The 27535-nt window shown below is 49.8% G+C and overlaps 1 protein-coding gene across 6 annotated transcripts in view; it reads right to left on the bottom strand.

The window, feature by feature from the left end:
* Positions 1 to 7474: 7474 nt before the first annotated feature.
* The window catches only part of DNAH9 (dynein axonemal heavy chain 9), a 192266-nt gene continuing 172205 nt past the window's right edge, over positions 7475 to 27535 (bottom strand). For all 6 annotated transcript variants that reach the window (XM_064675616.1, XM_064675618.1, XM_064675617.1 and 3 more), the window contains 5 exons: positions 27038 to 27229; positions 25888 to 26058; positions 22771 to 22953; positions 14287 to 14676; positions 7475 to 8962 (listed from right to left, as the gene is read on the bottom strand). In XM_064675616.1, coding sequence (XP_064531686.1) covers positions 8735 to 8962; positions 14287 to 14676; positions 22771 to 22953; positions 25888 to 26058; positions 27038 to 27229 — 1164 coding nt within the window. In that variant the 3' untranslated portion in view covers positions 7475 to 8734. The remainder of the gene's footprint in view (positions 8963 to 14286; positions 14677 to 22770; positions 22954 to 25887; positions 26059 to 27037; positions 27230 to 27535) is intronic.

Here is a 27535-nt window from a genome sequence, read left to right as displayed (position 1 = left end):
AAACAGAAACAGTAAAAAAATCCAATGCCATTTTCTATCAACAATTTCAAGCAGCTCTTTAACTCAAAAATGTAAATTCTGCTTAATCTGCATAATTCTATGATTCTATGAGCTAAACCTTTGAATGGATTCAAAGCAACCACACATTGTTGATCATGAACCTGTGCAATGTCACAGAAGGGTGACATTGAAGGGTCACAGAGATGTTAAAGGAGGCACAGAGACAATGCCCTTGGTTTTTCCCAAAAAATGTGCGTGGCAACATCAATGCCCTGAGCATCAGGAGTCCCCAGCTCCCACAAAAGTCAGGCTGAGCTGTGCATGGCAAACATCTCCCTCTTTAGGGCCTCCCCCTGCCCCTTGCAGAGCTGGCCCCCAGTCAGGGGCACTCAGGGAGGGTGGCTCAGACACCTGGTGCCAGGTGTGTTCCAAGTGGGATGGTGGTGGCACAGGGGAGGACTGAAGAGTGAAAGGCTGTGATGCATTCAGAGAGCCTGGGCAGCTCAGCCCCAAACAGCTTCACCTGGGATGGGACAGGAGGGGTTTTGGCACGTTGGTGTTGCTGCCACAGCCTGTGCTGGGCAGTCACAGAACCACAGAATGTGCTGAGCTGGAAGGGACCTACAAGGGTCATTGTGTTCAACTCCTGGCCCTGCACAGGCCCATCCCCAAGAGTCACCCCCTGTGCCCCAGAGGATCAGCCAAACCCTCCTGGAGCTCTGGCAGCCTTGGGGCTGTGCCCACTGCCCTGGGGAGCCTGGGCAGTGCCCAACCAGCCTCTGGGGGAAGAACCTTTGCCTGAGATCCAACCTGAGCCTGCCCTGACACAGCTCCAGCCATTCCCTGGGACAGAAATTATAATAATGAGCAGCTCAGGGCATTGATGTTGCTCCATCAGCAGCTCCAGTCATTCCTTTAAGGTCCATGGGCCAGGCATCTCCTGCCCATCCTTCCCTCTGGCACCTCCCAAGCTACTGCCCCAGGGCAGCCCTGGTTTCTCCAGGATCTGGGGGGGAGCAGAGAGGGGTACATGGCTGGGGCAGGTCCCTGCACTCTTGAGCCCATGAGAACTTCCTCAGGTGGGTTAACCCCAGCTGAGAAGAGGTTTGGGGGAAATCCCCCCTCTGCTTCTGGCTGCACTTCTGCCAGTGCAAAGCACTGCTGCTCCATCGGCTCCCAGGGCTGCTGGCCAAGATTAGGGTTAACCTGTCAGGCACTGTCCCCAGTGGGGACACATGTCCAGGCAGCCCTGAGTCCCTGGGTCTGAGTCCCCACTGATATTTTGGCAGCTCACACCTTTGCCTTTGAGCCTCAGAGCCGTGGGGACAGTGAACATGTAACCAGGCACACTCAGCTCCTCCCTCACAGCAAATCCCCCCCTCTGTATCTCACCTGCCTTCTGCTGACCTTCTGCCGTCACCCCTGTGGGCCTCAGTTTCCACAGTGTCCTGTTGCACCTAAGAGAGGACTGTGATACCATTTCTTTACTGAAAGGGTTGTTAAACATCGGCAGGGGCTGCCCAGGGAGGTTTGGAGTCCCCAGCCCTGGAGGTGTCCCAGGAAGGCCTGGCCGTGGCACTCAGTGCTCTGGGCTGGGGACAGGGTGGGGCTGGGGCACAGGGGGGATTCATGGGCTGGGAGGGCTTTTCCAACCTAAATGATGCTGTGATTATCATACAAATGCCCTGAATTCCAAGGTCTCCAGGGCTGCTGACCTGGACAAAACTCCCATCATGGACATGAGCTGCTTTTCCTGTGTAGCTTTCATCAAAGCTCAATCCCACAAATATTCTGATTTTTCCAAGGCAGCGTTTTCAACAGTGAGCCTGGAGAACCTGAAAGAGCCCTTCCCAGGAGCTGGAAGAGCTACAGGCCCTGGACTATCCCAGCTGACATCTCCCCCCATCCCAGCTCCTGACAGACCCTCGGAAACATTAAACCAAGACACTGGATTGAGGCTCAGGGTTTTGCCTCACAGCTTTTAATCAAAATGAATGTTGTAAAAGTGAACTTGAAGTGAATCCTAAAGTTTGCACACAGGTAAGTGGTTTTCAAGCCCTTCAGACAGTGTGTTTACAGCCCCAAACCACCCTTCTGCACTAACAGCCGCCCCAGCACTCCAATTACAAGGGCTGCTTATGACTCCATGAACAACTTCCACAGTCCAAAACCTTTTCAAATGAGGTTCACAGCCATTAACAAGGTAAATACATTTGTAGATTGGTTTGGGCAATTACAGTCATTCAAAAAACAATGCATAATAACAGACATGAGTCTAATAAGCCATTGCTAATTAAATATATTAATGCTGCTTTATAAAGTGACCGCATCCAGCTGATACATTGCAGCAAGTTTTGTGCTGTAAATACTTGAGCAGTGACACAGGCAGAATTTGCATCCCTGGGCATCACTAGTGCCCAATTACAGCTGCAATTACTTTGCTTCAGTGGGCCCAATCTACTGCCCATGAACCAGGCTCTGCTTTTATATGTCTACTCCTCATTTTCCTTTGCTCTGTGAGCAACAGCTGCAGCAGAATGGAGCTGCTTAACCCCCAAATATGGGACACCATTCCAAAGCATTTGTGAAGACTCTACTTTGAACTGTGCTCTTCTGTCAGTTATAATTTGCAGCAGGTAAAACACTCCCAGGCTGTGGAAAAGACACTTTTCTATCCCAGGAGAGTTCAGTCAATTTTCCCTGACATTAAGTGTCCAAGAGCACAATTTTCCTTCTTTCACTTTCATCTCTTTGGAAAATGTCACCAATCTGGAGTTAACCAGTTGCCCACAGACCTTTTGAGGAGTCAGGCCCAAAGCAACCCCGTGGAGATCCAGAAAGGCTGAGCCAGTCTGGAATCCCCTGGGCAGCTCCAATCTCTGCTCTCCAGCAGGGGAAGGCTAGGCTGGATTTTTGTAGGAAATGATTCTTCCCCCAGAGGGTGGTTGGGCACTGGCCTTAATTAGGTCACCCCAGAGCTTTTCTCCTCCAGGTTGAACAATCCCCACACTCTCAGCCTTTCCTCCCAGCAGAGCTGCTCCATCCTCTGGCCTCGCTCCAAGAGATCCATGTTTCCTGTGCTGGGGACCCCAGAGTTGGAGGTAGCACAGGTGGGGTCCCACCTGACCCCCTGCCCTATTGCCCACCCTGCTGGCACAGCTCCCAGCACTGCCCAAACCCCTGCCCTGCTGCAGCCCAACCTCAGACATGCCCCAAGGTTACCCAAAGTGCTCAGCCCTCAGCACCAGCTGTGCCAGCTCCTGGGATGGGGCCCTGGCCAGTCTCTCCACTCCAGGCAGGGCAGGGTGGGCAGGAAGGTGCACACTGGCAATGCCAAGTGGGCAGCTGCTTCCAAGAGCTCAGGGACAGACAATGGTGACCTTTGCCAATGCACTGCTCCCACTGACCAGCCTGGGCAGCTGGATTTAATGGCCTGCTTTGGGCAGATATGGCTGGAATATCTCACACCTGTCAGATGTTTTTTTCACCCCCTAAAGCACCAAATTATTCACCATCCTCTTGTAGCATTTTACAGCCAAGTCTCCTGTGACGATTTTCAAAGGATGAGGAATGAACACCCTGATGACATTTCTAGTATCTATAAATATCTCCCCACTCCCCTGCCTGCCCAACTGGTGAATTATGCAGGGAGATGTATATAATAAATAAAACAATCCGATTAATTTTGTTGTCAACAGCCCATTCTTGTTCAGCTGGCAAGAGAACAGCCCAGGCTGTGGCTCTGTAAAGAGCAGGGAGTGCCTGGGGAGTTACTGAGCTTCTCCTTTCCTGTAGGTCTGAGGGGCAACAGTGAGCAGAGAGAGGCCCTGGTGTGCTGGAAAAAGGAGGAAAGGTTTTGAAAGAGAGGCAGCCTGAAATTTATGATAGTAACACTCTCCAGAACGGCAGGAAATCCCACAAACAGAGCATTGAGGATCACAGAGTCACACAGAGGATCCCTGAGGTTGGAAAAGCCCTCCCAGCCCATCAAGTCCACCCTGTGCCCGATGCCCACCTTGTCCCCCAGCCCAGAGCACTGAGTGCCACGGCCAGGCCTTCCTTGGACAGGCAGCCCCTGCCAGTGCCTGACCACCCTTTCTAGGGAGAAATTCCTCCTGATGTCCAACCTGACCATCCCCTGGTGCAATTTAAGTCCATTTCCTCTCATCCTGTCCCTTGTTCCTGGGAAGCAGAGCCCAACCCACCCCGGCTCCCCCCTCCTGTCAGGTGGTTGTAGAGAGTGAGAAGGTCCCCCATGGTAAAGAAATATTCAAGAAATACCTAAGAAGGACTAATCCAGCAGGATGGATTATCTGGAGCACGATGCACTTACTCTACATTCTGGTTCTGCTTTTCTGTATTTAATTCAACCGTGCTCTGTTTATGCAACTGAACTTCCTGAATGGTGAAATCCACGGAGAATTTAATGTTTCCAACTTTGCAAAGCCCTGGGAAGTGACCAGTGTACATTACACATCTAATTGACAGGTTTTAATTCAAACTGTGAGGGATTTAATTTAATAGGATAGCTTTCCCCAGCTAACAGACCTCTTCTAGCCAGGTACTCATTAAGTGGGATAGTCCACAGACTCTCATTTACGGGTTAGAGGCATTTTAAAATAGGCAGCTTAAAGCAGCTCTCTCCGTTGCTTTAGATATTTGCAGATGGCTTTTGCTAAGCCACAACTAACTTCTTCATCATTAATTTTTGGGGCTGTACCTTGGAGACACTGCCTGGCAATTAAACAGAGTTCTTACCAGAGAGTTTTCCCACCTTCCCTTCAGCCAGAACTTTGCCATTCTCCAGGACTGCAAACCCAAGGATTTTGTATCTTCTCATTCCTGCAGGAAGAGCTGCTGTGCTGCTCAGAGCAAGAGAGTTCCTGTGGACCTCCTGCAAGGCCTGAGGACTTTACCCTCCTGCAGGACTCTCAGTGGGAGGGAAGTTGATACCCTGGACTGGCAGAGAGTTGACCATGTCTTCTCCAGTGTGTGCTGAGGCCATCCATGAAGCTGCTCAGTTTGATATGAAGCTCTGAGAGACCAAACCCTGCCCACAGACACACTGTCCTGGTTCAACCCCAGTAGCAGCCAAGCCCCACACACTCCCTGGCTCCCTCCCTCCCACAGGGATGGAGTGAGGTAAAAGGGCAAAAGTATGAAAACTGGTGGGTTGAGATAAAGAAACTTGTGGGTTGAGGTAAAGGCTGTTTAACAGGTAAAGCCATAAAGTGGATGGAACTTCCAGGTGCTGCAAGAGATGGAGCACAGCAGAGCTCAGAGGGGACAAATTCCTCAGGAGGGGCAGAGGAGGGGCAGGGACTGATCTCTGCTCGGGGGGGACCAGGGACAGCAGCCAGGGAATGGCTGGAGCTGTGTCAGGGCAGGCTCAGGTTGGATCTCAGGCAAAGGTTCTTCCCCCAGAGGCTGGTTGGGCACTGCCCAGGCTCCCCAGGGCAGTGGGCACAGCCCCAAGGCTGCCAGAGCTCCAGGAGGGTTTGGCTGATCCTCTGGGGCACAGGGGGTGACTCTTGGGGATGGGTCTGTGCAGGGCTGAGGGTTGGGTTCGATGATCCTTGTGGGTCCTTCCAACCCAGCATATTCTGGGATTCTGTGATTCCCAACTCCCAGGGCTCAGCCCCTGCAGTCCAGAGCGATGCTCTGTGTGTCTGGCTCACTGCCATCTGCACACCCAGCTCTGCTCTGGGAACACATCAGTTCTCAGCCACCCAGTCAGGATTAAATACCCAGGCAGGTTTGTTCCTCCCACCTGACCTCCTGTTTGCTCTCTGTGCTGTGATTAAACACATGGCACAGGCCTACAGGCAACTTCTAGAGATTAGTCTGGGAATAATGAGTTTCATTAGCATGGTGGGTTGACCTTGGCTGGACGCCTGGAGCCCACCCAGCCACTCTATCACTCCCCTTTCCAGCCAGACAGGGGAGAGAGTAATGTGGAAAAACCACTCGTGGGTCAGGATCAGGTAGTTTATTTAAAGCCAAAAGTAAAGCAGAAGCTTGCACGCACTAAAGCAAAGCAAAAGACAACAGGGTTTATTCTCTGCTTCCCGTGAGCATCCTCTACAGTTGGTGAATCTGTGTGTGGGTAATATAATGTTACCTGACTGTTAGAATATGACTCAAGGGTGCTTTGGACCACCTTCCTCCACATGGCCATCGTGCAATGAACATCCTCTGGGTCTTTGGGGGTGTCATCCCTTCTTAGGTTACTACAAATGATTTCCAGCACTGCTAATTCTCTCCAGTACTGGATACTTTCATCTCCAGTGGCCCCACTTTCTCAGGGAGCTCATTAGATCTTCCTGGAATGGATACCTTTCCCTCACACTTGAGAGGAGCCATCTCCAAACACTGCAAATTGTTCTCTCCTTTCCAATTCCTCTTTCAATTTGGTGATCTCTGGCAAGGGATCCCAGCTGGGCTTCATGACCTTCCAGTTGTTGACTATCAGCCCTGTTGTCCCAGCATCGAGGCAGGAATCCGTTCACCAGGCTGGCAGCTGGAATCTTTCCATAAGTCCCAGAGTTCTGATGAGGTCAGGGACCAGGTAACCTCAGTTTACTGTCTGACTTCCTTTGTTGAAGAACCAGCTTTCTTATCTGCCCCGTCTCCTCCTTCTACTCCTTCTTCTTCGTCCTCCTCCTCTTCCCTTGCTAAACCCTGCTATGGCCCTGTAGCTTGCCTTATCCATTTCTTCCTTTTCACTACTGGGGCAATGACTGCAGTTGCTGTGCTTTGAGTCCCTGTCTCAGCCAGAGTGTCCTCTATTGCAATTTGGGTCCCTGCCTCCACTACAGTCTTCTGAGAGTATTGAACTGTGGCTCGATAAGCACAGGCCAGGCCCCAGGACAGGGCAAGAAGCTGCTGGTTTTGATCGGGGTAGGCGAGGCCCCTTCCCTCAGCTGACGGGTCAGTTTGCCAGGGTGTTTGCCTGTTCAGGTGTGAAGGCCCAGGTAATGGGAGGTGTCAAATGCCCTGGGAACCTGCCCAGATCCTTCCACACTCCCTGCCACCCAGGAACTGGGCACCTCGGGGTGCATCCCAATATATCATCACCTAAAGTTTGTTTTCTCCTACACCAGGATAACACCAGAATCCAAGAACTCCCTAATGTGCTGACAGTATTAGTTAGCAACAGTAACATTACTAAACAGTTCACATAAGGATTAGCAAGGAGCATGGGAGACTTCATTATAAAGCCATTTATATCAATGCCAGGGAAGGGGGAAAGGGTGTGTTCCTCCATCGTCCTCAGACAGCTCCCCAGAAGACAACTCCCCGAGAATAACAAGGCCATTGGTGTAAAAGCAAAGCATGGAGACACTGTTTAGATTAATATGTTCCCAAAACTTAGCAAAATAAAGTGATAAGCAGTGCAGCCAGCAAACTCCATGTCCCGCACAGGAGCTTGCTATTCAACAGCTGCTATCACTACAGCATGCAATATATATATATATGTATATATACATATATATATGTACATATATATATATAAAACTGCCTTTATCTCATCCCACGTTGGGCACCAGAAAGGACTGTGGAGGGTTCACCTTGGCTGAACACCTGGAGCCCACCCAGCTACTCTATCACTCCCCTTCCCAGCGGGACAGGGGAGAGAGTAAGGTGGAAAAAAAACCAACTCATGGGTTGGGATAAGGCAGTTTATTTAAAGCCAAAAGTAAAGCAGAAGCTTGCGCGTGTAAAAGCGAAAGATAACAGGGTTTATTCTCTACTTCCCATGAGCAGAGATGGGCAGCCTCTCCCCAGAAGCAGGGCTTGGGTACACATGATGATTCCTCAGCCATTGGACACAATGAATGCCCCCCTTCCTGCTCCTTGCCTCAGCTTTTATATCTGAGCTGACATCATATGGTCTGGAATATCCCTTTGCTCAGTCTGGATCAGCTGGCCCGGCTGTGTCCCTTCCCAAGATCTTCCTTTCATTGAGGAGGGAATGTTACAGTGCTGGTGCTGTGCTCAGCAGCAGCCAAAACACTGGTGTGTTACCAACCCCCTTCTGGCTACCAGTGCACAGCACAGCACTGGGAAGGCTGCTGTGGGGAAATGAGCTCCAGCTCAGCCAGACCTAGTAAGTCTCTATGACCATGAAAAATTCTCTTAAATAACGCCTGTGCTCTACTTTTACAGTTGATTCCATTAAGCACATTGGATATTACCACTATTTTCAGTGTTTCTAAAATTTAGAAAGTTAGCAAGAAACAGTTTATAACCACAACATCTGCTCACCTCCCAGCTTTCAACATCACACACATGGGAAAGAAACACAGAGAAAAAAACAAGGTCTGGAGAATTTCACAAGTCACTGGACTATCTGAGTGTTTTGGAAAAGTCCACTGATTTTAAAATTTGGAATATAAAATAGAAATAAAAACTAGATTTAGATTAAGATATTTCACGCCTCTGAGTGTGGATTTTCAGGCTGCAGGCTGGGATCCTCCGGTGCTCCAGTGCAGCAGGGTAGGAATTACAGGATCTGGGTTTACAGCAGCCATGAGCCTGGTCCATGTGTCCCTCTGCACCTCTGTCACCTCTCACAGGCTCTGTTATGGCCATGTCTCCAGTGCTGAGAGAGAGTCCTGGGGACTGAGTCCATTGGAGAGATGGAGCTTGGGCTAAACCTCAGCATTTAATTGTTTAAATTGCCTGAGGAAGGCAATGTTGGGATTTGCAAATGGGAGGTGTGGGGGTGCCCCTAGACCTGCAGCAGCAGGGCCACACCAGCCAGCACCCACTTGGCAGGGTTGTCCTTGGTTTTAAGGTTGAAAGTCCACACGTAAGTTGGGCCTCTCTGGCGTGTTTTGTACAGAGGACATGGGTACATGGCCCTGGTGTCCTGTTTGTCAGCAGGGATGGCCCTGATGAACAGGACAGGCATGGCTGGGGTGAGCTCCTTGAGCCTGGCATCGGTGATCAGCCCGGCCTGCAAAGGAAAGGAGACAAAGCTCAGTTAGAGTTCCAAGGTGTCCATCAGCTGCTCCATCACAGCATCATCTTCTGTGATTTTTATACAGGTTGGTCTTACTGAGGAAGTGCAAACAGCTTTCCTGAGCTCAAGGGGCTGGATGAGTCTGAGGGAAGGAGGGTCTGGATCCAACACCTGCCCTGTCTCACCACGAGCCTCTCTCAGTGCTGGTTATCTCAAGGGTACAGAGCCTGCCTCCCATCAGGTGCTCAGACCCACACACATCTGAGCAGGACTTTGTGGGGGAACAACGTTCTTGGCTCTGTCCAGCCACATTATGGGCAAAGTCTTCACTTCTCTTGTTCTGGCTTCTAATGTGGTGCAGCTTGAGGCCATTTCCTCTTGTCCTATTGCCAGGCAACAAGGGACAGGATGAGAGGACTCAGCCTCAGCTGTGCCAGGGAAGGGTCAGGCTGGATATCAGAAGGAATTTCTTCCTGCAAAGGGTGGTGAGGCCTTGGCAGGGGCTGCCCAGGGAGGTTTGGAGTGCCCAGCCCTGGAGGTGTCCCAGGAAGGCCTGGCCGTGGCACTCAGTGCTCTGGGCTGGGGGACAAGGTGGGCATTGGGCACAGGGGGGACTCCATGGGCTGGGAGGGCTTTTCCAACCTCAGGGATTTTGGGATTCTGGGATTATTCTCATGCAGCTCTTTCTCAAGGTTTTGCCAGACCAGACTCCCCTCGTGGGAAGTGTTGCTTGTGGCAGGAGCAATGGTGGGCACCTGAACGGGGCTGGGGATGGAGAACAACACTCACTAAAAGTCACCAAGTGAGGTTCCATCCCACCACCAAAATCCGAGCACTTGGCTGGGAAATGAAATGCACACAGTGGTTTGTGTGGCCCCAAAAGGCACCACAGGCTGCTTTCCCCTCTCACAGGTGCTCACACCAACAAGGAGGATTCAACAGGTCTGTTCCTGAGGGAATATTGTCACTAAATATCCCCTTCAGAGCAATGCCCTGCCCAGGCTGCCCAACACAGGACAAAGACAGTGCTCTGCCAGGGCAAGAAATCAACAGCTTGTTTCTCTCATTTGGGTTTCTCTGGGATCTTCTATCTCCCTTTCTGACAGTAAAATGCCCTACACATCAATCCATTGCCAGGGAGCTGCAAAATTGTTAATGGAGGTTAGAGAGACCAAATGAAAACAAATAGAGAAACAGAAACAAAGCTTTTCAGTTCTAGAGAAACAGCCTCTCTCTGCAGCTCACCCTCACATATCATTATTATTTCCAGTGCTCTTACATCAGGGCTGTGGAATGAGGTTCAGCCTCTCCAGTAGTTTATTTAGTTCTGCAAATGAGTGAAGAAAAATAATCCCTCTTGCCACACACCTCAGTTTAATTGTACTAATGCCATCTGTTATACTGAACTGTGATAAATCCAGCTCTCATTTAGGATTTTATATTTTCAACGTGCTGAACAAACATTAAATAATTCTTATAAAACCTTGCAAAGTAGCTATTTATTAAACATTGTTATGCACTCTTTTGAAATCTACATCTTTCAGTTCTGAGACCGGATTTTGATCAGTTCTCTTTTTTTTTTTTAACTGCTGGGACTGCTTCAAATCAAATTTCCAAGAGATATTCTACCTGTTTCTGGGTTACCAAGAGTTGAAAACTTCCTGAGGTACCTCCATGTAACACATCATTTTGTTATGTCTGGGCTGATTTGCATTTGCATTTTTTATCGCTCTTATGATAAGAAATTAATTCTACTCTGAAAGCAATTTTTCCTGACTACTGGCACAGCTTTTCCTGGTGCAAAGCTCGGGGAGCTCGGGCCTCAGATCCTCACAAAGCCCTTTCTGCTTGTCCTGGCTTCCCCACAGGCCATGAGGGAGGGAACATGTTGATGGGTCTGAAGACACAAACCAGCTGTCACGAGGCAGAGGTGGGGAATGATGGGCCCAACTCCAGACACAGTGAGACAACACCCAACACCCCTCACACTCTGTGCACACTGAGGTTCACCAGCACAGGGGCCCTCCCAGCACAGCCCATTGGGGTCAGTTGGCCCGAGGACCCCAGCACGGCTCGGCTGCCTTTGGGACACTGGAACCTGTTTGCAGGGAGGAGGGGTTGGTGACCAGCAGAGGAGCAGAAGAAACATCACCCCAAGGGGGTCCAGAGAGTGATGGGGTTTGTGGCTTCAACTGGACCAGGGGAATGAAAAGAAATTGTTCCCTGTGAGGGTGGGGAGGCCCTGGCACAGGTTGCCCAGAGAAGCTGTGGCTGCCCCATCCCTGGAAGTGTCCAAGGCCAGGTTGGACAGGGCTTGGAGCAACCTGGGATAATGGAAGGTGTCCCTGCCCATTAGATGAGCTTTAAGGTCCCTTCCAACCCAACCCATTCCATGACTCCATGGTTCCATGACAAGGGGCTGTGCTGTCTGCACCTGGCAAGGCTTCACTTGCCACACGTGGTGTAAAAGCCACCTCTCCCCTTGGGGAGTTGCAGGGCACATTCTTGGCATCAAACTGGCCATTGCTGGGAGCAGAAAAGCCAGGAATCAGTCAGCAAGGCTCCCCTGGCTTGAGATAAAATGTCTCAGAGTGTCCCCAGTGGAAACATCTCTCACTGAGTGCCACTGACTTGAACAGGGCTGCAGCAACACATCATTTGCACCCAAAATAATCTGCTTAGTTTCATTTCATTTAATAGCTGCCTGCTGGTTTGTAATGAATGTTTTATAAATTTAAGACACCCAAGGGCAAACATAAATGTTTAAATAAATAGAAAAATGTGTGTAGCAGAACATAGAGGGACTTTTTCCTTTTTTTGGAGGCACAACCTAAATGTGAAATATTCTTTTAAGAGTGGAGGTGTTCCCCAGAGGATGCTTCTAAATAGGGCCTGCCATTTTTATCAGAGGATTAATTTGGAAGGAGTATACAACCCAAAAGAGCTGTGCACCTGTTTTAAAAGTCCTGCATCCATTAATATACTGGTGCTCACTGGATTATAGGTGAAATGAATAGTTCCACTCAGTGGAAATGATATTTCAGTGTGAGCAGCAACCCATGAAAATATCCTTTTCCTTTCTGAAATAAATTGAAGCATGATACCAGAGATTATGAATGGTTCCATAAAGGTATTTGCTCAGTATCTTTCAATCACAAGGAAAATGTAATCAGAAAAACACAGTTCCTGGGGCTGGGATGGTCCCTGCAGACAAAGCTCATTGCTGAATGCAATCACCTGGATGAGTTATTAGGGGGAGGCTGAGGGGAGAAGCCACATGTTTCCCAAAAGATTTCTGGCTTTGCACCACCAAAACTTCTCACTCTTCCCTTCCAGCCCTGACTGGCGCTGGGTAAAACCTGGGCAAAACCTGGGCAGAACTCAGTTCTAGTAATGGTGGCAAGGATGGTAAAGGAAAATGTAACACCAGTCAGTGGAATTTTTTTAAAAGGATTATTTGATATGCACGACCAGGAATTTTTCTAAACTTTCTCTGTTGTGTTGTGTCCAGTTGGTTTGTACCTGTCAGATGTCAGGGTTTGAGGGCAGCTGAAATGCAGTGCTCCCTGTGGTGAGGGCTGTGATTCCAAGGGGCTGTGTGTGGCAGCCACACCACAGACTTAGAGAACGGAATAGTCAGGGAACTGTGGGACCAGGGCTGGGAATCAGACTGGGCTGGTTGGTCCCTGTTCTGCTGCTGGGAGCTCTGCTGGGAGCAGAGCAAAACCATGGAGGGGATCTGACATGACACCCACACGAGACCTTCACTGCAATCCCCTGACAGAGCCTTTGCCCATGTTCCTGACTGCCTGTGGCTTTCCAGACCCATGTCTGTACATGTCAACCCATTTCCAGAGTGAAAAAGGGCCTGGAAGTTTGACCTTCCCAAGGATTTGTGATCAAATGCACTGGATGGCATCACTCAGTGAGGTCAAAGCTTTGCTTAATTTCCTGTCCTTCAAGGCAAACCATTGCAGAGAGGGAGATGACAAATAAGTAGTGAGTGTTGGACATGAATTGCAAGGTCAGGCTGGGATTCAGGATCTAACAGGCTCCTCAGCAGCCGCCCACCAGGTCCCACAGCAGATAAAGAGGGATCTTCGAGGTTAAGACTTGGAGTCTTAAGAGCTGGCTCTGGGTAAAGAGCTGTGTCTGACATAAAGGCCTCTTCTTGTGAAAGGGTAAACTCGACACAGATCAGAAGGTTTTGGGTGACCCACTTTGGTCAGTGTTCTGTCTCTCACAGATCCCTGGCAGCAGCAGCAGAGCACAGGAAGAGCTGCAGGAACCACTGTCCTTGAATTCCCACGCACAGAACAAACTGGGAATCACAGCCCCACAGGCCAGGCAAATCACAGAACCAGACCCAGTGGGAATTGTCAGTCTGAGGGCTCTGGCTCTGCAGGCTGTGCTCCTGCAGCTGACAACTGTCAGAAGGACTCACAGGGAGAGCTGTGCTCCTTGGGATGCTGCTCCAAGAGGATGCCAGGGCTCCACAGGCAGGAACAGCAAGTGCCCAAGAGGTGGGTATGGTCCTCATCTTGGCTGCCTGAGGTTGTGCTCCAGCTGAAAGGTGTCCCTCTCACCCAGAGGGGGAAAGAAGAGCAAGGGACACTCACTGTGTTCTGCTTGTCCAGAGTCAGCCCACCCCCCATCCTGAGTCAACAGCCTGAGTCCACGTGGACTATCCAGGTTAGACCTTCATCAAGCTTTATTTAAGGGAATGGATAAAGAATATGATTAATTTTTGGTCACATCCTGCAGCACCTGACAATGGAAGCACAGTGCTCTGGGTGTGGCACATCCCATCCATCCAGCCCTGAGGATGTGAGAACGTAGGAAAGCAGAGTCCGCTCCTCTCTCTCCACTGTTGCCAAACAGGCAACAGAGCAGTGACCCCAAAAAATCTGTCACTTTTGGAGGCAGCAGTGAAATCACACCATGTGGAGGTGTGGGGACAGTGCAGCCCTGCCAGGGCTGTCTGTCTGTAGCAGGACCTCAAGTACTGAGCACGGTTCAGTCAGTGAGATTCACCTGGGACACACTGGATGTGTCAGTCCAAGCTGAGCACCCTGGACTTCCTTCACAGCCATGGAGCTGAGCTCCAAAGGGTGATTCCTCTGACCACCTTAGACTCCCGCTCTGGGCCGCCCAGGAGAGGCCCAGATCTCCCATCTGTCCTTCCTGAAGAGGCAGCTCAGATGACTATTTCAGATGAGAGCCTGTCCAGGCTGAGAAGTTTCCTGAGTGCAGCACCAAGGAATAAGGACATGACATCCATGGCTTCCCTCCCAACCCAAGAGCCTTGGTGAGCTCACCTGTGCATCCCAGCGTGCTCCTTCCATGAACAGGCCATGGATATAGGCCCCTTCCCGAGGGGGGCTGGCAAAATCCTCTCTGCTCTTCTTTGTCACATCACACTGCAGGGCCATCCTGTCCAAAGGCCACTTGTTCTTCCTGGCCGTGGTCTGCATGATGGCTGTCAGGATGGACTGGGGGTTGAAGAACCCACCAAGCCACACCGTGCAGGGCAGGGAGAAGTCTCCAGTCCAGGTGTCCAGCTCGTTGATGCGAGCGAGGAGGTCAGTGAACCACGTGCCCAGGCTGGCTGTGGAAGGGTAGGACTTCCTTCCCCAGGACTCGGGCACCATGTCCAAGAAGAGGGCATTCTGCAGGCTCTCCATGTCACTGGTCATGGTCAGCTCTCCCTGTGTGAGAAAGGGCACAATCAGCACTGATAACTGTTCAGCAAAGGCTGTTCAAGCAGAAGCTGGGCTGGGACGTGAGGAACAGCAGCTCACCCCACACAGTCACTGGTGGTCATGGACTGTGAAGGGCTTCAGGAGTTTGGGGCTTTCTTGAACACCTGCTGTTGCACATTCCTGCATCCTCATCTTCCCTGCTGTAAACACACTACTGGGAGGAGAAGCTGTGGGACAGTGAAAGGGGGTGTCCCTCAGTTGGCCCCTTTTTTCTTCTGTTTGGACTTGTGGACTGAAGATTTGTTAGAGCCAGTTTTCAAAGGTTCAAAGGTGTTCTCATTCACTGCCAGGGCAGGACACTGGAGTCTCTGATGATCTACTCCAAAATTGTCCAAATGTTTGTTAAGTCAAGTCCTCTCCCCTCCTCTCCTCCACTTCCTCTCCCTCCTCTCCTCATCTATTGCTTTGGCAGTGCAAGATTTTCTTTTTAACTTCACGTGTTGTCTGCAAATGTAATCACAGTTCCTTCCACAGCAGGGAAACACACAACAAAGTAAGATATGATTCAGCCAAGTGAGATAAAGAGAAAGGTTTGACTTATCCTTTATGCAGCAAGTAATTAGCTTTAAAGCATTTAGAAACCTGGATCACTTTTGTTCAGGCAGAAGAGCTGGAACATCATTGCCTGGCCAAAGAGGGGTTCTGCACATCAACCACACATCCCTCTTGAACTCGTGGTGCTCTGCAGAGGGTTCCCATGGCCTGAGAGACTAAAATTAAGAAAATTCTTGCTGTATTCAGCTGAAATCTTATGAAATCTAGATGAGAGATGCCTGGATGTTACCAAGGCTAAAGGACAGCTGGGAGAGGCTGTTCAGAGCTGCAGCAGGTTGTGCAGCAGGTTGCACCAGGGGACACACAGATGGAGCTCACCAGGGTACAGGTGGGGTGGTGACACTCCACGAGTCATTGTCCCCACCTGGGGCAGCTGACTGGCACAGCAGAGGCTCAGCTCAGGCCAAGCTGCTGACAGGGGCTGTGCCTGGGACTGCAGGCAGTGCCTGGAGCCTCTCTGAGCCTGGGATAGGTTGGAGACCATGTCATGGCACTGGTGAGGCCACGTCTGCTGTGCTGGGACCAGTGCTGAGGATTGCTCAACCCCAGGGAGAGGTGGCTCAGGGGGGTTCTCAATGCCTATGAACATCTGATGGCAGGAAGCAAAGAACATGGAGCCAGACTCTTCTCAGGGGTGTCCAGTGACAGGACATGAGGCAATGGGAACCATTTGAAATACAGGACATTTCATCAAAATACAGTGTCAGGGTGGCTGAACACTGGAACAGGTTATCCAGAGAGGCTCTGAGTCTCCATCCTTGGAAATTTCCAAACCCAACTGGAGTGGGTCCCAGATAACCTGTCCCTGTTTTGGGGATGGGGTTGGACTAGACAATATCCTGAACAACTAATCTGTGATTCTGCCCCACTCAAACCAAGCAAGGCTGCAAATAAAAAACCTGCAAACACAGGCTCAGCTTCCCCTGTATGGAATGATCAGATAATGATCAGGAATGATCACTGGTTTCCATTATAAAAACTTCCTTTTATCCTCTTATCATTTCACCAGAATTTATGTGACTTACAGTTTCTCTTTGCCTCAGGCTGAGTGTTTTTGGAAAGATCAACTGAAATCAGTTGAGCCATTGCTGAGAACAAGGGTGAGGGAATTGGGTCAGTCTATTCACATTAAAAAATTCCAACTGTTCTTTCCCAGGATGTCAGTGCCTCCAGCCATGAGGTCAGCAGAGGTGCCCTGTACTGGGGCCACAAAAATCCAGAAAGCTTTAGCAAAAGTTGAAATCTGCTCAAAGCACCTCACCCCCACACACATTTAGCAATTCTTGGCAGACCCAGCAGTTCCAAATCTTTGCAGTTTGTTCCTGGTCTGACCATGCCCTGCAGGGCTCTGACCTGCAGGCACCACTGCCAGGCTCCAGAGGGACAAGGTCACAGCTGGACACCCACCAGAGCTTGGGACACAGGAGGGTGCCCTGGGCGATGGAACGTGGTGCATCCAACACCAACAAGTGGAAGCTCTGCATGGAGTGACCGAGGCTTAGAACCACAGAATCATGGAATGGTTAAAGCTGGAAAAGACCTTTAAGACCACCAAGTCCAACCATCAACCCACCACCACCATGTTCACCACTAAACTACATCTCAAGTGCCACATCCACATGTTTTTTGAACACTCCCAGGGATGGTGACTCCACCACTGCCTTGGGCAGCTGTGCCAGGGATTTACAACCCTTTCCATGAAGAAATTTTCCCTAATATTCAATCTAAACCTTCCCTGCTGCAGCTTGAGGCTGTTTCCTCTTGTCCTGTCCCTTGTTTGCTGGGAGAAGAACCTGATTCCCACCTCTCCCCAGCCTCTTTAGGGCAAACCAGGCTTGCTCTGGGGTCAGCAAGTCCTTCTACAAAGAGCCCAGAGCCTCCACCTTGGCAGACAAGTGTCCAGGACAGGAATGCCCTGAACCAACCACAGCCCTGGGAGCTGCTGGGTGACAACTTCAACAAGGGCTTTGGACACACACCTGCCCCATACACTGTTGTGTGGGAGCAAAGAGGGCTGTCAGCTGAATTCAGGCCTTGGAAATGTCCATTCAAGCACTTCTGGCTTTTTAGAACTTGACTTACAACCCTATTTTTTTCTCCTTTTCCCCCCCTTTTTCTTTTTCTTTTCTTCTTCTTCTTCTCCTCCTTTTTCTTCTTCTTTTTCTTCTTCATCTTCTCCTCCTTCTTCTTCTTCTTCTTTTCTTCTTCTCCTTCTTCATATTTTTCTTCTTCTTCTTATGCTGATTCTTTTCTTCTTCATCTTTTTCTTCTTCTCCTTCTTTTCTTCTCCTCCTTTTCTTCTTCTCCATCTTTTTATTCTTCTCCTTCGTCTTCATCATCGTCTTCTTCTTCATATTTTTCTCATTATTATTTTTTTCTCTTTTTCTGTTCCTGTGAAGCATTCTAAACATCCACAATAAAATCCATCTTGTCTGGCAATAAGCAAGGGCAGGACTTCAAGGGGAAGTCCCCAGCACCCACCAATTCCAATGGGAGCTCAGAGGACTTTTGCACTGCCCCACGCCTGGAAGATGCTGCAGCCCTGGGATCTGTAATCAGATTCCTCCTCCCTCCCAAGGTCTGTGGATTTCCCTGGGAAATGTTCCTGTCTCATCAGGAGGGACTGGTACAAGGCATGATTAAACCTCTGCCACACCATCTGAACCTGCTGGGTTTCCCCAAGGAGAACAGATTATGGTGGATAGAGAAAATCATGAGTACAAAGAGTTTAAGGTCTTTGAAGCCAAAAGAAACAAATGAGGTTAAATGAAAAGGTGAAGTAGGAATATTTGCAGTTAGTATTAAAACATGAGGAACAACTGCAACCACCTTTCAAAACACACCTCACCTGTGCCATCCCAGGGGAGTCTCTGCCTCCTCATGATTTCTAATCAATGATTTTACAACTGTGGGGAATCTCAAAATGATGGATCATGTGGTCAAAGGGCTTTGAAGTCCTGGGTTACCCCAAGCACGAGGGTCCAACACAAATGAGAGATGGCTCGTGTTGGCACTTGCCATGAAGTGACAGACACACAAGGCAGTGCAAGCCCCAGGGGCACCTGTGTTTCACTTTCTCCATAACACACTCGGAGACAATTTCCTGATCCAACATCAAAGCTCAGCCTCCAGAAGATCAGAGGGGCTGGCAGGGACCTTCTCCAGCCTGTCAGGATGGTCTGACCCCATCAGGGCAGTTGTCATGACTTTGTTACTGAACACTGGCCACAAACCCTGAAGCACCATTGCAATTCCTTCTTTGTTCATACCCTGTGGTCACCATCTCCCATCTTAGGAGAAATTGGACATGGAAAGGAAGTATCAATGGTCTAAAGCCATGATAAGACCATAGAGGAACTAAAAATAGTCTGAGGAGCAAAGTCCTGCACTGGCCAAAGCAGGACACTGAGACAGGAGAATTTTGCACTCCTGGAAGGGTTTTAACATGGGAAAAAATCTTGCAAAATGTGTGCAAGCAGTCAAATTGATTTAAAGACATAACCCCCTGATCATATATCATGTCTAGTTTTACTTTCAGGAAACAAATGAATTAGCAAATGTAATTCTCAGCAAGGCTTGAGAAAAGCAATTTTTAAAACCTGTGCATCCAAGCATAATGTCAGAGCCTCCTGTGAGGGTTCAAAGCATCTACAGCAGCAATCTCATGTAGTTGTCCAAACACAATTATGCATAAATTTGCATTTCAGATGCTGAATACTAAAGTGCATCTGAAATGATTCAAGTTACTTTTTTCATTTTATTTTTCCCAAATGCTGGGAGTAATTTTCATTAAAGACACCCTCGAAGGAAACCCTAATCAGCCTGCAGCCATTTCCTCCAGATGAGCACACTATTGTCACAAATTGTTTTCTCAGTTCAGGTTATTTTATTTTCACTTGATACAGTGAAATACCCCGTTAGCCTATCGAAATTTGGTCTAACTTTGTTATTTTAGAATATATATTATCCTCATTTTGGAGGCTTATCCTTCACCCAAATTGCAAAATAAAAGATCTGCTTGCAAAGATGAGGCTGGTACAGCATTAACATGCAAGTGTTTCAGCCCAGCCTCTGGTCCCACCCAAGTCAGGCAGAACAAAGGACTTTGAAGAGCAACGTGCCAGTTATTTTTGATGGCCACCAGTCTATTGCAATTTCTCTTCCTCTTAATGGGATGTCTCCTATTTTTGGACCAAACAATCACTTTCCGCTACAAAGACACAATGAATTATTCAAAAAATTCAAATTAGGCCTGACATTTCCAAATCGCCTTCTTTTGGCAGATAGTCAGTTAAAACCCGTAAGATTTACTTCCTCTGGGCTTTATTTATTCTCTGCTGAGCTCTGAGGCTCCTGGTTTATAAAGTCTCCTCCTCTGAGGGCTGTCAGTGCAGACCCCCAGCCCCAGGGATTAACGAGCTCCAGCGGCTCTCACAGGAGCTGCTTTGGGAAGGAACCTTTGGGAAGGAACAATTAAAGTAGGATTTCTCCCCCAAACTGAGTGTGAAGACCAGCTGTCAAGTCAGGGCAGCAGAAAGAGCCATCAGCATTCCCTGGCTGCTCGACGGGCCCCATGGCATGGGGACATGGGCACTGCTGGGCAGTGCTGTGGGTCATGCATGACATCTCTCAGCTCTTCAGGGACCCACGAGTGCCTGCAGACACAGAACTGTGCCAGAGGAGGGCTAGATTGGATATTAGGAAAAATTTCTTCACAGAATGGGTTGTAAAGCACTGGAACACGCTGTGGTGGAGTTACCATCCCTGGAAGTGTTCAAAAAACACGAGCATATGGACATGGCTTAGTGGTGATCATGGTGTTGGTGCTGGGTTGACGGTTGGACTTGATGATCTTAAAGGTCTTTTCCAACCAGAAGGATTCCATGAATTGCCCATTGGTGGTCTATCAGGCCCTTCAAATATGTCTCTTCAGCCAACAGCAGATGAAGAAATGCTGACTCAGACTGATGGTGCTGCTCATCCCATAGAAGAGATTCACAGATTCACAGAATCCTGAGCTCGAAGGGACCCACAAGGATCATGGAGTCCAACTCCTGGCCCTGCACAGGCCCATCCCAAAAGTCACCCCCTGTGTCCCAGAGGATCAGCCAAACCCTCCTGGAGCTCTGGCAGCCTTGGGGCTGTGCCCACTGCCCTGGGGAGCCTGGGCAGAGCCCAACCAGCCTCTGGGGGAAGAACCTTTGGCTGAGATCCAACCTGACTCTGCCCTGGCACAGCTTCAAACTGTTCCCTTGCAGTTCTCCTCCAGTCCTGGCCTTGGGTGCCTGAATCCCCCCTCAGGTGCTGAGGCTGCTCCAGTCATTAGAGGTTCCTTTTCTGCAGGTACCACCTCCTGCCCTGCCCTGATTTATGGCAGGGTTTTGGGAGAAGTTTGCACCCTCTATTGTTGATTCTCAGCGTTTATTTTGTCTGTGCTTTATTTAAGCTTGTGCATCCCCTCATTCCCCTATCAATATTAAACAGCATATTCTTCCCCACATTAAATCTAATTGCCACACATTGTCCATGTTGCAATTATATCTTGTTTGCTGCTCTGGGATTGAAACATTAAATCATTTCTGTTTACCTGTCTCAGAAAACAGAATTTTCAATTCCACTGACTTATGCTAGAAAATAAGTGAAATCTGTTTGTAATAATTGACTACATAAATATCAACCTATTTTAAACTGGACTGTCCACACTGGCCACCACAAAGTGACTGTGATATGTCTCTCTTTAATGAAGACAATAAGCAGCAGCAGCAAATGCATTGCAGACACATGTGCAGGATTCAGGGTACAGCTCACACAGCTGGGATTTGGGAACAGCCCAGTCCCATCCCTGCAGAGCTGCTGCCCAAATCCCTGAGCCAACCCATGCCCCTGCAGGGAGGGCCTTTGGAGATCTCTCTTCCAAGCTGCCCTCAGGAGGGGGCTGGGATGTCCTTCCATCTCAGAACAGGCCCTCCCTGCCCACCCAGCAGCTCTTCCTGCCAAGCGGTTGGGTCAAAGCTGCTGCAGATCCTTCAGGCAGATGGTTCCTACACTGTGCAAACTGGTTTTGGGAGCTGAGAATTTTGGTGAAATGGGATGACAACCTGTCATTCCAGAGATGATGGAGCAGGGAATGCCCAGCAACTGCTGCCCTTAACTGTTACTTCATCCCATGGAATCTCTGCTCTGGGGGGACCAGGGACAGCACCAGGCAATGGCTGGAGCTGTGTCAGGGCAGGCTCAGGTTGGATCTCAGCCAAAGGTTCTTCCCCCAGAGGCTGGTTGGGCACTGCCCAGGCTCCCCAGGGCAGTGGGCACAGCCCCAAGGCTGCCAGAGCTCCAGGAGGGTTTGGCTGATCCTCTGGGGCACAGGGGGTGACTCTTGGGGATGGGCCTGTGCAGGGATGAGGGTTGGACTGATGATCCTTGTGGGTCCCTTCCAGCTCAGCACACTCTGTGACTCTGTGCCATCCCCCAGGGCCATGTGTGGTGGTGCAGGGAAGGCAGCAGGGCAGTGTTGAAGCCACCAGGTTTGTGCTGCCAGCTCCAGGCTGCATCCCTGTGCTGCACTTAGGCTTTCCCAAGGGATGTACAGCACCTGACTCTGGGGGGGAGTCTTTGGGGATGACAAGGGGAACAGGAAATGTTGTTGCAGGGCACCAGGACAGCCAGGCAGGTCGTCACTTCCTGGCAGTGCAGCCTGATCCCTGCTGATTCATCCCCCAATGGGCAACCAGAGCTGTTATATTTTGTCCCACCAACTGCCTGGGAGGGGATGCAGAAGATGATTTCTACCAGTGGATGAAGTATCAATTACAGCCCTCCCTCCCACCCTGCTGAACCCAGAAACCTGCATCCCAACTAGTGTGGCCAAAGGCAGCACCCAGAGGGACACAGAATCACCCTCCTGGAGCAGAGTATTGTTTCCTACCAGGGTGGAGAAGCAGCTGTGGTGGAGCATCAGGGATGGTGTCTTCCTAGGGTAGGTCTGTCCTGGCCCTCCTCCATCAGCAGGTGACTCATACCCAGCAAGGGGAGTTGTACTTCTTCCAAAACTTGCATTTTTAGGCTTTTTCTCTTACAGTTCTGAACATTTTGTGTCCTCACACAAAACCAATCTTTGATTTCAGCCCAGTTTGTGCCTCTAAGACACTTTGTTCCAAGTTCCCCCATACCCGGACATTTTATGAAAAGTTGTGATTTTTGGCTTACATTTAAATAGGCCACGTCCCAATTTCTGAGTGACCTGCTGTTGCTGTGCCACAATATGGGGTGGCCAGAAGTGCTTGGTCTCTGTTCCTAAAGCACAGGCAGTGCTGTGTGTGTAACCCCTCCCCATGCCTGAGGGCACCGTGCCATTTGAAATCCATCTGTGAGCCCTTCCCGCAGAGCAAAGATGGGTTTGCAGCCAGCAGCACGTGAGCACTTTTATTCCCTGTGGCCCCTTTCATTCCCTGAGCACCATTCCCCAGGATTGTCCCACAGTCCCACCTTCAGGCCCAGCTCCAGCTCCAGCAGCGAGCGCTTGATCTCCCCGGTGAGGACGTTCATGCGCTCACACTCCTGCAGGGCAACCACGGCGTAGGGCGTCCTCTGCTCCACCCTGGCCACCAGCTCTGCCATGTTAAACTCATCGCCCAGCTTCTGCAACATCTCTTCCAGAAGGTCTTTCACCTGTGTGCCAAAGGGAGGAGAGAGGGATGGGCACGAGTGACCCCAGAACCGCCTTAGCTCAGAAGCCTGAATGTGGCAGGAGAACTTCACCTGCCAGGCAGTGTCCCCAAAACCACCCAGGTCACCTGCACTGGGCACAGCACCTTTTTTCTGGTGCAATTTTGGGCACCACAGTATAAGGAAGATCTGAAGCCATTAGAGAGTGTCCAAAGGAAGGTATTTAAGATGGGGAAGGGCCTTGATTTGAAGGTGTGTGAGGACACTGAGGGCACGTGGTGTGTTCAGCTGGAGAAGAGAAGACTGAGGGGAAACCTCATTGCAGTTCCACCTTCCTGGGCAGGGGCAGAGGAGGGGCAGGGACTGAGCTCTGCTCTGGGGGGACCAGGGACAGCAGCCAGGGAATGGCTGGAGCTGTGTCAGGGCAGGCTCAGGTTGGATCTCAGCCAAAGGTTCTTCCCCCAGAGGCTGGTTGGGCACTGCCCAGGCTCCCCAGGGCAGTGGGCACAGCCCCAAGGCTGCCAGAGCTCCAGGAGGGTTTGGCTGATCCTCTGGGGCACATGGGGTGACTCTTGGGGATGGGTCTGTGCAGGGCTGAGGGTTGGACTCAATGATCCTTGTGGGTCCCTCCAACTCAGCACATTCTGTGATTCTGTGACTGTGAGAGCTTGCCCCGCCCTATTAAAATTCAGTTGCTTACAAAAGGTAATGTCAGATGAGCAGCTTTCAAAATGATGGTTTAAAAACACCCCCATGACATGTAGCAGCCTCTTCTGTGCTTGGCTTTCAAGCTTCTCTTCTTATTTCTCCTTAATTCGAACTCAACACAAGGAGACAAATGGGGCTGTAGCCTCAGCTGAGCCTCAGGACAATGGAGCTTATGAGCTGGTTTGCTCTGGTTTATTGATATAGGGAGGTGATTATAGAAAATTGAATTTTAAGCTGACTTTGGCATTCTGGACTAATGGAGCCGTGGAAGAAAAGCATAATGAAACAAGATTATTTTCTGGTCACCATCACAGCTCCTTTGGAACTCTAAGTACAAAACAGGGAAATCTCCAATGTAACAGGATGTTTCCAGTGTCTAAAGGATTAAATAAAATAGACAAACCCTTTTCTGGTTGACAGGGAGGCATGAAGCCCCTCATCTCCATGGGATCAGCTGTATTTCCCAGGTTTCTGTGGAACATTAGACATCTTGCTGTGGAAGTCTCACACATTTCTTTGCTTTACTGCTGTGCTGGAACCTGAGCAAGACTCCTGCTTCCTGGGGATTTTTCAGGAGCGCATAACACAGTTACAACTCAATGATCCAACATCAGAAATCTGGTTTGTGGGGGCCAGTGCCAACTGCAGAGGCAGCCAGGGGCATTTCATTGCCATGACCACCACCAGTCCTATTTTGGACTCTGTACTCCAATTTCCTCCCGTTGCTGCTCCCCCAAACCCTCCCCACTCACGTCAGCAGCGCTGATGTGTGGGCTGTTGTTCCAACACTCAGGTAGCTGAAGCAAAGCTCTGCTGGAAAAGCTCTTCAGCTGCAGCTCGGGTGCAGTACAGAAATATCCTCTAATTTGAAATTCCCCTGCAAATCCCTTTGGCTCTGATTCCTTCACAACAATTACAGCTCCTTTGCTGTAATGTGGCCTCAGAAACCTGTGGGAGTAACTGGACTTGTCAGAGCCTCAGGAAAATGACAGCTTCGCAATTCCCCTGGAAGCTCCCTAAAAACCACCTCAGCCGAAGCAGGGGCTGGATATCCTCCAGGGGAGGAGCTGAGACAACACTTAACTCCCTCTCATCCAAGGACCAGGTGGACACAGGCAGTGCAGTTACAGCTCAGATCATGACAGAGATCACCCTGGGAAGAAAATGAGCAGTGGGAGCATCCCTGAGATACAACATGGGGCAGTGAGGCCACACTCTGGCTGCTCTCAGGCAGATTTTATTCCCAGACAGAGCCATGAGGACTCCTGTGCTCCTGTGAGGGTCTTCTTGAGTGTCACCAGGGGTTTGCAGAGTGGCCAGGCCCTGTGACAGCACTGCTGGGGCACTCACTGATCAGTTTGCTTCTGTGGCTGAGCAGTTTAACTGCATTTCAATAGCAAATGGAATGGGAGAACAGGCAGCCACATCTGCTACCTCTGAGCATCTCCTTTGGCTTTGCTACCTCTGGATTATTACTGTCCCCTCAAATTCCAGTATGAACCAAAAACTGAACATACTGGGCACTTCTAAGAGCCCCTCAGTGGAAGGCAGTCAGTTCCCCAGCCCCACACCAAGGCAAAAGAAAGATGTGTAAAACCACAGGCTTCATATAAGCTTCCCATTAGCTACTCATCAATTTGCAAAGCTTGAACACAGAGCTGGGGCCTTAAGACTTCAGAAATAAAAACCTGAGAATGTGTTGGCTGATTTCCGATCCTGGTGGGAATGCTTGGGCCGTGTTTGGATGAGCTCTGAGTTTCCAAAGGAAGACCAGCCTGGTACATAGGCACAGCAAAGGGGTTCAGCTGGAAGTAAGGAATTACAAGGTCCCTGGGAGCCTGGGAGCTGGGTGAGACATGGTGGTAGCAGTAAGAGTTGGGCTGAGCTCTGGGTGGCACATTTAAGTGGGAGACTGTGCACTCCGGAGCCTGTTATGCCAGACACACAGGGGTGCACAGAGATCAGTGGAGGCCACACAAGGTTTATTTGCACACCTTCAGAGGATGATAACGAAGGCACCGCAGTGCAAGGGGTAATTAAAAGCCACTGTCCTATTACTGCCAATACTCCAGTTACACCCCACTGTGGTGATGTCCTGCATAAAACGAGGCTTTAGGCTGGGTTTGTACCCAGCACAGGCAGAACACAGTCCAATGAGCAGCTGTGAGACAGCCTGAGCTGTGCAGAACTGAGGGATGGGACAGGGATGGGATCCTCTGCCCCTCTTACCGTTTCCTCCCTGGTCCCCACTCCTCCTTCTCCAGTGCTGCTGTCCCGGGGCTGCAGCTCCAACAGCGTGTGCAGGAGCTGCTCCGAGCTCTGAGTGAGGAAGCCAAGCTCAGCATTGGGATGGAGCCCATACAGGTAGGGAGACTCTGGAGGCAGGGCTTCATCTATGTACTGCAGAGACACAGTCAGGTCCAGGTTAGACACAGAGCCAGTTAGGGTCAGGTGAGACACAGAGACAGTCAGGTCCAGGTTAGATACAGAGCCAACCAAGTTCAGATAAGATACAGAAATATTCAGATCCAGGTTAAATACAGAGCCAACCAAGTTCAGATAAGATACAGAAATATTCAGGTCCAGGTTAAATACAGACACATTCAGGTTCATGTGAGATTCAGAGACATTCAGGTTCAGATTGGATACAGAGCCCAGGGCACTTTGCCTGCAGAGCTCACAGCACTGGAATCATCTCCCCCAGGTCAGCCCAGGCTGGGCAGCTCTGCTTGGGGCTGAAACACCAGTGAACTGATGGAGGAAGGAGAGTATGTTTGTTTACAGAACTGCTTCTACTCCTGCTGGCAAAATTCAGTAATTGCTGAAGTTTGGCTTGGCTCTATATCTCAGGCTGGACCTTCTCTAGCAATTATCTGCTGTGCACTTCAGCATCAGTATCCTGAGATCTCTCATGGCAATTTAGCTTCCAGTAGTTAAGTTTTATGAACAAACCCAGCCTAATACGTCTCTCTCTGCTACTGCATTTGTGTACAAAGAACAGATGAGATCAGTAAGTAGATCAACAAGAGCCATCAGTGATTCTCATCAAAACTGATGATAAAAGAAGCTTGAAGGGGCCATTTTAGCAAACAGTATGTGGATGTAATTTTCCAGGAGCCCTGCTCAAGTCTCAAGCACCAATACAGTTGCTCTATTCATGCATGAACAGAATGAGCCCATGATGAAGTGGCAAATTACCATTAGACTGGGTCATCCAAGGAAATGCTGAGACATCTACAGAAACAGAACATAATGGGAGATAACAAAGGTGTGCAGAAACACTGCAGCCCTGTTCCTGCCTCCTAAGGCAGATTATAGGGCAGTTATGGAACACATTACATTTAGGTGTGTAAATAATCCCAGAAAACAAAGAGCTTACCTGGTGATAGCCATTGTAGTCCATGTTCCCTGGGAGGGGGAATCCTGGAGCAAGGAGAAGTTCTCCCTCCAGCATTTCTGGCTTAATAAATTCTTCCAAATAGGTTTTGCAAAGCCTCCTGTCCCAGTCATCTGTGATGTGACCCCCATACATGATCTCACCCACAAGGTAGCGCAGGTCGTCATAGGGCACCTGAGGATGAACAGGGAGGAAAGGAAGGACAGACAGATTCTCATTTTAGGAAACATGCAGGAGGTCAGAGAGCCAGAGCTCCAGAGGCCAGTGCTGGGCTGCAGGTTCCAGCACTGACCTGCACACTCAGTGTTTCCACCTCACTGCTTCAGTTTTCTCAGTGAACAAACATCAGGTAGTAGTTAAACTCTGCCCAAGGAGAACTGGATCACAGCAGAGATTTCCTGCAATTCCCCGCTGAAATGCAAATTTACTCTAAGCTCTGTTAAACCGAAGATCACTGTTCTTTTCAATTAATAAAGACCA

The sequence above is a fragment of the Pseudopipra pipra genome, chromosome 19 (genome assembly GCF_036250125.1).
Source record: "Pseudopipra pipra isolate bDixPip1 chromosome 19, bDixPip1.hap1, whole genome shotgun sequence".
Classification (NCBI taxonomy): Eukaryota; Metazoa; Chordata; class Aves; order Passeriformes; family Pipridae; genus Pseudopipra; species Pseudopipra pipra.
Note: the sequence above shows the minus strand (reverse complement) of the source record. Positions and strands in the feature narration are given on the sequence as shown.